At 43.5% G+C, this 14,694-nt stretch overlaps 1 protein-coding gene across 1 annotated transcript in view; it reads left to right on the top strand.

Moving 5' to 3' along the window:
• LOC126474535 (protein yellow-like) overlaps positions 1-14,694 on the top strand; it is a 116,460-nt gene that overhangs the window by 91,953 nt on the left and 9,813 nt on the right. The window contains exon 5 of the mRNA XM_050102007.1: positions 2,508-2,738. Coding sequence (XP_049957964.1) covers positions 2,508-2,738 — 231 coding nt within the window. The remainder of the gene's footprint in view (positions 1-2,507; positions 2,739-14,694) is intronic.

Raw genomic sequence — 14,694 nt, 5'->3', positions numbered from 1 at the left:
GGTTTGTGAAGCAGCTGAATGGGTTGAAAATAAATAAATCGCCAGGTCCTGATTGGATTCCAAATCGGTTTTACAGAGAGTACTCTACTGCATTGGCTCCTTACTTAGCTTGCATTTATCGAGAATCTCTTGCCCAACGTAAAATCCCGAGCGACTGGAAAAAAGCGCAGGTGACGCCTGTGTATAAGAAGGGTAGAAGGACGGATCCTCAAAATTACAGACCAATATCCTTAACATCGGTTTGTTGCAGGATTCTCGAGCATATTCTCAGTTCGAATATAATGAATTTCCTTGAGACAGAGAAGTTGCTGTCCATGCATCAGCACAGCTTAAGAAAGCATCGCTTCTGCGAAACGCAACTCGCCCTTTTTTCACATGATAGCTTGCGAACCATGGATGAAGGGTATCAGGCGGATGCCATATTCCTTGACTTCCGGAAAGCGTTTGACTCGGTGCCCCACTGCAGACTCCTAACTAAGGTATGAGCATATGGGATTGGTTCCCAAATATGTGAGTGGCTCGAAGACTTCTTAAGTAATAGAACCCAGGACGTTGTCCTCGATGATGAGTGTTCATCTGAGGTGAGGGTATCATCTGGAGTGCCCCAGGGAAGTGTGGTAGGTCAGCTGTTGTTTCTATCTACATAAATGATCTTTCGGTTAGGGTGGATAGCAATGTGCGGCTGTTTGCTGACGATGCTGTGGTGTACGGGAAGGTGTCGTCGTTGAGTGACTGTAGGAGGATACAAGATGACTTGCACAGGATTTGTGATTGGTGTAAAGAATGGCAGCTAACTCTAAATATAGATAAATGTAAATTAATGCAGATGAATAGGAAAAAGAATCCTGTAATGTCTAAATACTATATTAGTAGTGTAGCGCTTGACACAGTCACGTCGATTAAATATTTGGGCTTAACATTGCAGAGCGATATGAAGTGGGTCAAGCATGTAATGACAGTTGTGGGGAAGGCGAATAGTCGTCTTCGGTTCATTGGTAGAATTTTGGGAAGATGTGGTTCATCTGTAAAGGAGACCGCTTATACAACACTAATACGACCTATTCTTGAATACTGCTCGAGCGTTTGGGATCCCTATCAGGATGGATTGAGGGAGGACATAGAAGCAATTCAGAGGCGGGGCCGGCCGGTGTGGCAGAGCGGTTCTAGGTGCTTCAGTCTGGAACCGGGCGACCGCTACGGTCGCAGGTTCGAATCCTGCCTCGGGCATGGATTTGTGTGATGTTCTTAGGTTACTTAGGTTTAAGTAGTTCTAAGTTCTAGGGGACTGATGACCTAAGATGTTAAGTCCCATAGTGCTCAGAGCCATTTGAACCATTTTCAGAGGCGGGCTGCTAGATTTGTTACTGGTAGGTTTGATCATCACGCGAGTGTTACGGAAGTGCTTCAGGAACTCGGGTGGGAGTCTCTAGAGGAAAGGAGGCGTTCTTTTCGTGAATCGCTACTGAGGAAATTTAGAGAACCAGCATTTGAGGCTGACTGCAGTACAATTTTATTGCCGCCAACTTATATTTCGTGGAAAGACCACATAGATAAAATAAGAGAGATTAGGGCTCGTACAGAGGTATATAGGCAGTCATTTTTCCCTCGTTCTGTTTGGGAGTGGAACAGGGAGAGAAGATGTTAGTTGTGGTGCGTGGTACCCTCCGCCACGCACCGTGTGGTGGATTGCGGAGTATGTATGTAGATGTAGATGTACCCCTGAGTTTATTGTGCCGCCTGAGGGCTTGCGCCGCGTTCCGACTTCGGCCTGACCAACTGTAATCTATTCATGTTTCATATACTTCCTTCTTGTGAGAGGAAAATATTGAGTCATGACTAAAGATTCAAAAGAGAGAAATGTATGCCTTGCGTTCGTTAAAAGTTTATATTATTGTAAAGAAAAAGAGACATTAATGCTAGGATTAGATTAGATTTATTTTCATTCCAATTGATCCATAGTGAGGAGGTCCTTCAGGATGTAAAACATGTCAGAAAAACAATAATACATGACATATATTTACAACTAAAACAAATGGTTTTTTTTTGACATTGTAACATGTTAGTAAAGAGTTTTGATGTTCAGGAAATTAGTTGTATGGATTTCTAAGTAACAAGTGATGTTCAGTAAGTTTCTCACGGCCTTCCTCCAGGATCTTCTGCTGGTGTGCTTAATCTTGGCATAGGTCCTCGTTGACCACACCACCCACATCACAGCATCAGTCACTAACTGTAATCTGGGTGTCCGAGGGGAACGAAATTAAAGGGAAAGAGACACCGGAAGGCAATTCGTTATTTGTGTAAAGCCAACGCCTCACGCCTTCAACAGTCGAAGAAAAAGTGCCCGATCATATTTTTGGTATTTGTGTGGTTACTACTTGGACAGCTACTTGCAGAAATGGAAACACCTATGTGTACTAGTGTATAGGCTAATCTGTGTGTAGTGTGCTGCGGATCCATTCCATCCCTGGGCGGGACGGTAATCAGTGCCGGTTTATGTGTTTGGACAGGTGACGCACCCTTTCTTCCTGCCGGACCCGCTGCGCGGCGACTTCAACATCGCGGGCATGAACTTCCAGTGGTGGTCGGAGGGCGTGTTCGGCATGGCGCTGACGCCCCCGCAGGAGGACGGCTTCCGCGTGCTACTCTTCCACCCGCTGGCCAGCCACAGGGAATTCGCCGTCTCGACGCGCGTGCTGCGCGACCGATCGCTCGTCGACAGCAACTTCCACTACTTCCAGGTACCAGCTGGCGCCGCTCTCTAGACTACTCGAAAACAGTTCTACGAAGAGCAAAAGCCATTCTCTTGACGCTGAAGATAAAGGCATACACAAAGATTATTTCTTCCAAAAAGAATTTTCACTCTGCAGCGGAGTGTGCGCCGATTTGAAGTATCCTAGCAGGTTACAATTGTATGTGGGACCGGATCTCGAACCTGCGACCTTTGACTTTCGTGGTCAAATGCTTTACTGTATGACCTTCTCACCAGTCACTGCCCAGCCTTCTCCCGTCTGAATTCGCCAACGTCTACATCTACATCTACATCCATACTCCGCAAGCCACCTGATGGTGTGTGGCGGAGGGTACTTTGGGTACCTCTATCGGTTCTCCCTTCTATTCCAGTCTCGTATTGTTCGTGTTCAGTTATAAACAAGTTTCCTTAGTGAAAAAAATGTTTTCTTGGTGTTTAACAGATTTACTGGGAAATTAATTACTTCTTCATCTTCTTGTGAAGCTCTTATGAAATCCCCACTGTTAGCTAAATATAATTTATAGAGAAGTATATATTTTCATGGAACTAAAATCTTTCCGTACACGGTATTTCTCACAATTAAAATGAATATGGAGGATGAGTTCTTGGAAAATGAGAAAAAAATAGAGAACCCGCTGGGAAAACAAATTTTTGTCTGCAAAATGACTAAACCGAGACACATTCTTAAAATGAATAAATAAAACAAATTGAATTTTCCTCAGTGTGAGAAGGATCGTTCTCAGAAACTGAGGTAATCTGTTGAACTGCTGCAATTAAGTCCTGTTCCATTCCACCCAGAACTTGTTCCCCTTAGCACTGCGTTCTCAGGCTGGCTTGTAATTCTCCGAAGTAGATCACATGGACCAAAAGTATTCAATATCGGAGGGTTGTGTCGAGGCAATCCTGTATCCACTCTCTGTACTTGGAATTTTGAATCATCTTTAAATATTCATTGATTAAAAATTAAATGCTGTCAAGGTATGAGTGTCATTCGTTCTCTACCGTGCGAAGCACGAATTGCTCCAGTAACCAAGCGACGCTGTTGTTTCGATCTGTTGGGTGAGAGTGCCTATGTCGGGGCCATTCCAGTTTGGTGATAAGATCTATTGTATTTAATGAGGGATTTGTACCTACCTTTCTTCTGGTCCATATCCAGTTTAGAATTGTGCCTTATCTACAGATTTGTGGGACTGGGAGTCAATTATTTGGCATTCGTTGCTTAGGGAAGTTTACGATAAGTATATCGAATGTAGTTTTCCCGTGGTAAGTAAGACATCATTAACCACCTATTACCGTACTGCCGCGACACTGCATTGTATGATTGGGTTGGCTCTGAGCACTATGCGACTTAACTTCTGAGGTCATCAGTCCCCTAGAACCAGTGTGCGACTTGCAGGAGGGGATGGTGGGGATTTCCCCCCCTCTGCATCAGACCATCCCCTCCATCCAGTCTAACATCCCAACCTGGGATGTTTATTTCCCACGCACTGTAGTACAACTTTACATATAATTTAAATTTGTGGAGCCGAACACTGAAAGTTTTTAATAAGTCTTACTATTAATACTATTAATATGTTTCAGTTTTCTATCATCAGAATAAGTACCACTTTTCACAATTGTGCCTCTACTTTTTGAATTCCCCTCGTATATCTGTACCCATATGTAGATGATTTTGTAAATAAGCTTTACCTATAATGTACTTTTAAAGATATAACAAGGGTTGGCTTTTCTGATAGTGCATACGCGTCAATAGTGAGTTTCGGCACTAACATCTATTTATAAATAGCTGTTTAACCATTCGTAACGCCACGGTCCATGCTAGTAACATATATAATCCTACTAACCCCCTAAGACATCCCCCCCCCCCCCCCCCCCCCCACTGGTAAAAGCACAAATCGCACCCTGCCTAGAACTTAGAACTACTTAAACCTAACTAACCGAAGGACATCACACACATCCATGCCCGAGGCAGTATTCGAACCTGCGACCGTAGCGGCAGCGCGGTTCCAGACTGTAGCGCCTAGAATCGCTCGGCCACTCCGGCCGGCTGATAGGGTTGTTAATGTTCGTCCACACTCATATCATTCCATGTGCGGATATTTTTGTTAGATAGAGATGAATAAGCTGTGTTTCATGAACTACGTATAGAATTTTTTCGTTGAAGTTGGAAGTAACTACATTTCAAACAAATCTCTTTGCGTGGGTTCTGCATCAATTGGTGCCATGCGGTTTGTAGGGTTAAGTTCCTTGAAGTGTCATTTTGCTATGTTGTTATTGTTGAAGTATCCAAACACAACTCACTGCTCGTCCTCACAGCTGTACTTCGGTCAGAAGCTCACTCCTACCGTGAAAATTTTTCGGAAGTTCAAGCACTTGTAGTCCCGCAAGGTATTCAGGACAACTTCTGTGAAGTTTGCAGGGAAGAGAAATTTACTGACGAAAGTGAAGCTGTGAGGGCGGATCGTGGGTCTAGCATGAACGGCTAAGTCAGTAGAGCAGTTGCCCGCAAGAGGTAGACGTCCCAGGTTCGAGTCCCAGTCTAACATACAGTTTTTATCTGCCATGAAGTTTCAGTTTAATTCTTACAGTTAAGTAAGACTAGTAATCATCCATGCTAATAACGCTGTTTATTAAGAACAAACGGCGCCATTCCCGGTTTCGAACCGATAGGCTCACTATCAGATGGCATTCACGTTTAAAATAACGTACAGCTTATTTTAAAACGTGAACAGTGCTCAGAGGATGAGCCTGTCGATTCGAAATCGACAACGGTATTATTTGTTTTTAATAAGTGGCATCATCAGCGGTAACTGCTTAATATTTTTATTTTATTGTAAGAATTAGCCTCTAATTTTTTACATATTAACGGTCTTACCATGCCAGCTTTCGAGAAAACAGTGAAAGGAATGACAGTTGCATAAAGAATGGAAGGTGTCTCAAACAGACGCACGGGACTTTTGAAATTCAAATTCAAATTTGTGGTAAGGTCTTATGGGACCAAACTGCTGAGGTCATAGGTCCCTAAGCCTACACACTACTTAATCTAACTTAAAGTAACTTACGCTATGGACAACACACATACACACACCCATGCCCGAGGGAGGACTCGAACCTCCGACGGGGCGAGCCTCGCGGACCGTGACAAGGTGCCTAAGACCGCACGACTACCCAACGTGGCACACCGTATTTTTCAAGAATATATCTTCTACGTCCCCCCCCCCCCCCCTGAACCATGGACCTTACCATTGGTGGGGAGGCTTGCGTGCCTCAGCGATACAGATGGCCGTACCGTAGGTGCAACCACAACGGAGGGGTATCTGTTGAGAGGCCAGACAAACGTGTTGGATGATTGATTGATCTGGCCTTGCAACATTAACCAAAACGGCTTTGCTGTGCTGGTACTGCGAACGGCTGAAAACAAGGGGAAACTACAGCCGTAATTTTTCCCGAGAGCATGATGATTATATGATGATGGCATCCTCTTGGGTAAAATATTCTGGAGGTAAAATAGTCCCCCATTCGGTCTCCGGGCGGGGACTACTCAAGAGGACGTCTTATCAGGAGAAAGAAAACTGGCGTTCTACGGATCGGAGCGTGGAATGTCAGATCCCTTAATCGGGCAGGTAGGTTAGAAAATTTAAAACGGGAAATGGATAGGTTAAAGTTAGATATAGTGGGAATTAGTGAAGTTCGGTGGCAGGAGGAACAAGACTTTTGGTCAGGCGAATACAGCATCATAAATACAAAACCAAATAGGGGTAGTGCAGGAGTAGGTTTAATAATGAATAAAAAAATAGGAATGCGGGTAAGCTACTACAAACAGCATAGTGAATGCATTATTGTGGCCAAGATAGACACAAAGCCCACGCCTACTACAGTAGTACAAGTTTATATGACAACTAGCTCTGCAGATGATGAAGAAATTGATGAAATGTATGATGAGATAAACGAAATTATTCAGATAGTGAAGGGAGACGAAAATTTAATAGTCATGGGTGACTAGAATTCGGCAGTAGGAAAAGGGAGAGAAGGAAACGTAGTAGGTGAATATGGATTGGGGGTAAGAAATGAAAGAGGAAGCCGCCTGGTGGAATTTTGCACAGAGCAGAACTTAATCATAGCTAACACTTGGTTCAAGAATCATAAAAGAAGGTTGTATACATGGAAGAATCCTGGAGATACTAAAAGGTATCAGATAGATTATATAATGGTAAGACAGAGATTTAGGAACCAGGTCTTAAATTGTAAGACATTTCCAGGGGCGGATGTGGACTCTGACCACAATCTATTGGTTATGAACTGTAGATTAAAACTGAAGAAACTACAAAAAGGTGGGAATTTAAGGAGATGGGACCTGGATAAACTGATTAAACCAGAGGTTGTACAGAGTTTCAGGAAGACCATAAGGGAACAATTGACAGGAATGGTGGAAAGAAATACAGTAGAAGAAGAATGGGTAGCTCTGAGGAATGAAGTAGTGAAGGCAGCAGATGATCAGGTAGGTAAAAGGACGAGGGCTAGCAGAAATCCTTGGGTAACAAAAGAAATATTGAATTTAATTGATGAAAGGAAAAATATAAAAATGCAGTAAATGAAGCAGGCAAAAAGGAATACAAACGTCTCAAAAATGAAATCGACAGAAAGTGCAAAATAGCTAAGCAGGGATGGCTAGAGGACAAATGCAAGGATGTAGAGGCTTATCTCACTAGGGGTAAGATAGATACTGCCTACAAGAAAATTAAAGAGACCTTTGGAGAGAAGAGAACCACTTGTATGAATATCAAGAGCTCAGATGGAAACCCAGTTCTAAGCAAAGAAGGGAAGGCAGAAAGGTGGAAGGAGTATATAGAGGGTTTATACAAGGGCGATGCACTTGAGGACAATATTATGGAAAAGGAAGAGGATGTAGATGAAGACGAAATGGGAGATAAGATACTGCGTGAAGAGTTTGACAGAGCACTGAAAGACCTGAGTCGAAACAAGGACCCGGGAGTAGACAACATTCCATTAGAACTACTGACAGCCTTGGGAGATCCAGTCCTGACAAAACTCTACCATCTGGTGAGCAAGATGTATGAGACAGGCGAAATACCCTCAGGCTTCAAGAAGAATATAATAATTCCAATCCCAAAGAAAGCAGGTGTTGACAGATGTGAAAATTACCGAACTATCAGTTTAATAAGTCACAGCTGCAAAATACTAACACGAATTCTTTACAGACGAATGGAAAAACTGGTAGAAGCGGACCTCGGGGAAGACCAGTTTGGATTCCGTAGAAATGTTGGAACACGTGAGGCAATACTAACCTTACGACTTATCTTAGAAGAAAGATTAAGGAAAGGCAAACCTACGTTTCTAGCATTTGTAGACTTAGAGAAAGCTTTTGACAATGTTGACTGGAATACTCTCTTTCAAATTCTGAAGGTGACAGGGGTAAAATACAGGGAGCGAAAGGCTATTTACAATTTGTACAGAAAGCAGATGGCAGTTATAAGAGCCGAGGGACATGAAAGGGAAGCAGTGGTTGGGAAGGGAGTGAGACAGGGTTGTAGCCTGTCCCCGATGTTATTCAATCTGTATATTGAGCAAGCAGTAAAGGAAATAAAAGAAAAATTCGGAGTAGGTATTAAAATTCATGGAGAAGAAATAAAAACTTTGAGGTTCGCCGATGACATTGTAATTCTGTCAGAGACAGCAAAAGACTTGGAAGAGCAGTTGAACGGAATGGACAGTGTCTTGAAAGATGAACATCAACAAAAGCAAAACGGGGATAATGGAATGTAGTCAAATTAAATCGGGTGATGCTGAGGGAATTAGATTAGGAAATGAGACACTTAAAGTAGTAAAGGAGTTTTGCTATTTAGGGAGTAAAATAACTGATGATGGTCGAAGTAGAGAGGATATAAAATGTAGACTGGCAATGGCAAGGAAAGCGTTTCTGAAGAAGAGAAATTTGTTAACATCGAGTATAGATTTAAGTGTCAGGAAGTCGTTTCTAAAAGTATTTATATGGAGTGTATCCATGTATGGAAGTGAAACATGGACGATAAATAGGTTGGACAAGAAGAGAATAGAAGCTTTCGAAATGTGGTGCTACAGAAGAATGCTGAAGATTAGGTGGGTAGATCACGTAACTAATGAGGAGGTATTGAATAGAATACGGGAGAAGAGTAGTTTGTGGCACAACTTGACAAGAAGAAGGGACCGGTTGGTAGGGTATGTTCTGAGGCATCAAGGGATCACAAATTTAGCATTGAAGGGCAGCGTGGAGGGTAAAAATCGTAGAGGGAGACCATGAGATGAATACACTAAGCAAATTCAGAAGGATGTAGGTTGCAGTAAGTACTCGGAGATGAAGAAGCTTGCACAGGATAGAGTAACATGGAGAGCTGCATCAAACCAGTCTCAGGACTGAAGACCACAACAACAACAACAATCTTCTACGTAAAAGAAGATGGTAACTTGAGGTTAATTTTAACTTCTACCTTGAAACTAAGTACAGCATTTCCCCTAGTGTAAATTGTAAGTCGCTGGTTCATGTGGTTACCAATAGGGGTCTCTCAGGTGCAGCTCGCTAGTTCGTTCACTACCCGTCGTGCGCCGAGTCCAGGTGGTCATAACGAACTATAAAAGACGTTTCGCACTCACCCTTTCAATAGGTGCAGTTCAGTTACAGCTGTTCGACGTGGTTTTCGTCGACAGAAGTCACTGCACCCCCTATAGAGAAAGGGGTGTACGGATCTCGCGTTTCACCACTCGCCACCAAAGTCATATTATCTCATTGTACACGCATTTTTATGGATATTTCAAAGAAAATGTCTGTGTGCCTCGCCTTCCAACATAGTTTGGTGAACCGAGGCTCCGCATTTCAACAGCAATGAATACAGTAACTCCAAACATGATCGTAAAAATATGATGCGAGACTATCATCTGGATGTTTGCCTTACCTCCGTACGACTTCCACACAACGTCTGTGGAAGGTAAACGAAAACATTTATCCCAAACGTAACTGTAAAAAGTAGTTCAAGGATCTGTGTGCATGCCTGTAACAAGATATACCATTGTAAATCAGATGGTTCCTTTGGAAATAAAATTTTGCACTACGATGCGTAAATTAAATTTTACCCCAAGTGTCCCTCTTCATTCATGTAGAAGATATAGTCTTGAGACATCGGATGAATGTTTTCCAAACTCCCTGTGTGGTTGAGTGCAGCGATACAGCAGCACCGTTAATTTGTACTATTGGATTTTATCTGTACATCTGTCTCGACTTTAAATCAGTCACATAGTGCTGGAGATTAAAAAGTAAGAAATGTTCCAAGAGGTATTATATTTCAGGGTTCTATTGCAAGACTACATTGTGCTGGCTGTATGATTCGAAAAGCTACACGCGACTATGAGTTTACCCCCTTTAACTAGCAAGCCTGCTACTTCACTACCTGGCCCATGTGTCTGCTAAATTTATTTTGCCATTTGATTGTGTTTGTTGTCGTTGGCCTGCATTAGAGGTTATAACATTTTTCAGAATCTAAATGAACTTGAATGCTGAAATAATATTGATGAAATGGTGGCCCTGATATTATTGTAGTCAGCCGTTGATGGGTGATTAATATAACACTACGGGCTTGATCTTTTATAAGTTATGGCACAAGTTTAGTGATGAAAAAATTGGGCAAGCAATCCATGTTAAGCATGATGGCAAATAAAACATGAACTGTTGGCAACACAAATAAACGCAACAAACAGTTAAGACTTCAGTAGGTGGTGACTGGTTGGGAAAGAGTAAGGTTTGTCTGATTCAACTATTTACTCTGGCTCAAAACATGGATAACCTAGTCTGAAATTATCTAACACTGTATGGACTTTGATGGGTATATTCTACCCAGAAGTTATACAACGTTGGTGCAGCTGAGAACAGTGGTGACACTGTGATTCTGTTTGCCCTAACAATCCAGAGCAGCAATACATCTCCCCTTTCTCGATGTGTAGCGCTGTCTCAGCTGCCGGTTGCAGGCGTAGTGTTTGCAGAGCAGCGATGTGCGACGCCTGTGATTGGCTATCACCGGCACGAAATATGTAAAGTCGCAGCTGGCAATCTGTTAGACGGATCACAATTACCTTCTAATGGAGCCCCGAAATCTCGGCAGATTCCAGAGTGGGACACTCCCGTTCGCCGGTCATATCATGGACCAATTTGACTCATTCAGCCGGCCGCGATGGCCGAGCGGTTCTAGGTGCCTCAGTCCGGAACGTCGTGACTGCTACAGTTGCAGGTTCGAATCCTGCTTCGGGCATGGATGTGTGTATGATATCATTAGGTTAGTTAGGTTTAAGTTGTTCTCAGTTCTAGGGGACTGATGACCTCAGATGTTTAGTCCCATAGCGCTCAGAGCTATTTGAACCATTTGACTCATACAGCAATTCGCACAAGGAGATCAAACGTCAAGGCAGCAGACCTGTCACAAATATGACTGCCCTCGGCACAGCGAGTTGTCCGAGATGACTGAGATCTAAACTGCTGGTACAGCTAAGTTCTCAACACAGGCTGTCCAATCAAGACCAATGCTAGCGCAAAGTCAGGACAAGTGTCCGCGCAACCCACTCATAATAAGAGTCAAGATCAGAATCCACTCCAGACCAGAGACTGAATCAGAAGTTCAAGTCTCTCCTCTTCTCACTTTCCATCAAACCTTGGTGAACTCCACAAAAGCATTCTCACAACCATCCCTGCAAGGGTTTCGTGCCAATCACCAGACTCCATGAGATCCAGGTCTTCCCTCTAACTCGTCTGCTCTACCCCTAGGCCAGTCCTTAAAGTTAACAACATTCTTCTCTTTTTTGGAGAAGCAAATTCCCAGACATGGAAGAGAAGACATTGTGCTCCCGACTTCTTTTCTTCCTCGGCCACTGTAGGCAGCATGTTTTGAGTTTCCGTTTAGCTCTAAAGCGAACAACACATTTATCAGAGATCATTATCTGGACGGCTCGAACGTTATAGCGTGTCTGACAACAGGAATCGGTCAAACTAAGAGAACTGTCTTTGTGTCCAATCCTGGACCATCTCAGAGCGCCAAAAGTGTTGCGCTCCATTCTAAGATTGTTCCAAAGACCTGATGGTTCAAATGGCTCTAAGCACTATGCGACTTAAAATCTGAGGTCATCGGTCCCCTAGACTTAAAACTACTTAAACCTAACTAACCTAAGGACCTCACAAACATCCATGCCCGAGGCAGGATTCGAGGGGGCTTTTGGGCGCTCAACATCGAGGTCATCAGCGGGCAGGATTCGAACCTGCGACCGTAGCAGCAGCGCGGTTCCAGCCTGAAGCGTCTACAGGGTGTTACAAAAAGGTACTGCCAAACTTTCAGGAAACATTCCTCACACACAAATAAAGAAAAGATGTTATGTGGACACGTGTCCGGAAACGTTTAATTTCCATGTTGGAGCTCACTTTAGTTTCGTCAGTATGTAATGTACTTCCTCGATTCACCGTCATGATTTCATACGGGATACTCTACCTGTGCTGCTAGAACATGTGCCTTTACAAGTACGACACAACATGTGGTTCATGCACGATGGAGCTCTTGCACATTTCAGTCGAAGTGTTCGTACGCTTCTCAACAACAGAATCGGTGACCGATGAATTGGTAGAGGCGGACCAATTCCATGGCCTCCACGCTCTCCTGACCTCAACCCTCTTGACTTTCATTTATGGGGGCATTTGAAAGCTCTTGTCTACGCAACCCCGGTACCAAATGTAGAGACTTTTCGTGCTCGTATTGTGGACGGCTGTGATACAATACGCCATTCTCCAGGGCTGCATCAGCGCATCAGGGATTCCATGCGACGGAGGGTGGATGCATGTATCCTCGCTAACGGAGGACATTTTGAACATTTCCTGTAACAAAGTGTTTGAAGTCACGCTGGTACGTTCTGTTGCTATGTGTTTCCATTCCACTGTTAATGTGATTTGAAGAGAAGTAATAAAATGAGCTCTAACATGGAAAGTAAGCGTTTCCGGACACATTTCCACGTAACATATTTTCTTTCTTTGTGTGTGAGCAATGTTTCCTGAAAGTTTGGCCGTACCTTTTTGTAACACCCTGTAGAACCCCTCGCCCACAGAGGCCGGCCCAGAGACCTGAAGCTTCCCAAAAAAACTCTTCAGGCAAACGGACGACGCCACCTGACTATTCCATCGAAGGTGTCCAGTCCACGGGGAACACACAAACGCGCTAATTTTTATGGCCGCCATCCATGTTCACAAAGAGCGTTTACGACACTTTACAGACGCTCTGGCTAGGCGACCTAGCTTTCTCTAGCGCCCTTGTTCCAGCTGCGGCTAGGGGCAGGTCCAGGTAGGCCATTTTTATCCGACTCTTCCGCCGAAAGCATTATCTGCACACTGGTGCGAGAAATTCTTGGTAAAAGAATTCTGTCCCTCGTAAGTGTTTTGAGATGCACTGCACGTGGCTTCCAAGGCCCAAACATCCATTGCAAGATTTACTGTTAAATGACCACCCTACCTGCTTGTTCTCAACTCCAGAAAAGTACTATTCGATGGAGAGCCACCATAAAGATCCCGCATGCGTTAACAACATACATGCTCAACTTTCTGTTGTCACAAAAATGATGTCTTTAGGATGTGAAATCAACATTAAAAAGTAGCCTTGAATATGGGAAATAGTGAGCTAGTGACTTGTTCTCTCTCATTATAAGTGAAAAATACATACTCAGTTGTAAAATTATTGATAAGGTACATGGAGACTTAAAAAAGTTAAACATTATGATGGCAGGCCAACAAACTTTATTACATGCGGCATTTCACTTCAGAGCGACACTATTTTTCAACATAGTCACCAAGACTCTTCAAGCAACGGTCAGACCGTTCTACCAATCATTCACTTCCTCAATGACAGAAATCCACTCCTTGGGCATGAAGCTTTTCGACAACCACCGTGTGAAAGTCCTTGCTGTTGGAATATCTCTTCTTCCCCTCACCCCTTCCGAGATGTTCTCTCTTGATTGCCTGGACATTGTCGTCCATGGTCGATGTGATTGCCTTCCTTCCTTATCAGCATGACCCGCGTCTGTGCAGTCTTGGTCAAAGTGTTAGCACTATTACACTAAGGCTGGACACGAAATTGCATACGGACCATATACTGTCGGATTTTCTAATCTCTACAGAGAATCACATATTTCTCTTTGTTTTGTCCTGTGGCTCACATGACAGTGGATGTCCTAGTTCAACGAAATCCATCTCAAGTATATTATAAACGAAGCTCCGTCATGTTGGTGCCTGTGATAGAATCATGTGTGGTTAAATGTCGTGTTCGTGGTGTTAATGATGATGAACAGAAGGCGGGGAGTAAAAATTTACTTCACATATTCTACTCTTCATGAAGAGTACCAAGGTAAGGTGACAATTCGTGATAAGCGGGAAATCCGGGTTCATGCACCGGTGTGGCATAAACTTCTATTGTAGTCGTTCCATTATAAAGCTAACGGTTGTCCATATTCGCAACTGCGAACACAATTCTTCTATTTCATTGTTTCTGTCCACTTCCGAAAATTTGCGTAATCCATAAACAAAGCCAAGTCTGTCGAAAGCGAACCACTGAAGGAAAGGCAATAATGATAAGTCCAGATACAATGCAGTGTCGCAGTCACTAAGTACAATGGCGTGACTGATAACAGCTCACGCAATGGACTGCACTAGACTGAACCACGCCTGCCTGTCCGTCTCCGCTGCTGCAAGTAGCTCTGCCCACATGACATGCCGAGCACGCCCCCGTTAGCAGTAGTCCGCAATCTGTAGCGCCTCTCAGTCGCAGTCGCAGTCGATATTGGCAGCAGGTGGAAATACTCGTATGAAAGACAGGGAAGGAGGCAATAATTATTTCCTTGTTTTTTATCACTGATGTAAACAATTATGACCTGTTCCT

The sequence above is a fragment of the Schistocerca serialis genome, chromosome 4 (genome assembly GCF_023864345.2).
Source record: "Schistocerca serialis cubense isolate TAMUIC-IGC-003099 chromosome 4, iqSchSeri2.2, whole genome shotgun sequence".
Lineage (NCBI taxonomy): Eukaryota > Metazoa > Arthropoda > Insecta > Orthoptera > Acrididae > Schistocerca > Schistocerca serialis.
The sequence above is the reverse complement of the archived record's forward strand: the minus strand, read 5'-3'. Positions and strand labels throughout refer to the sequence as shown.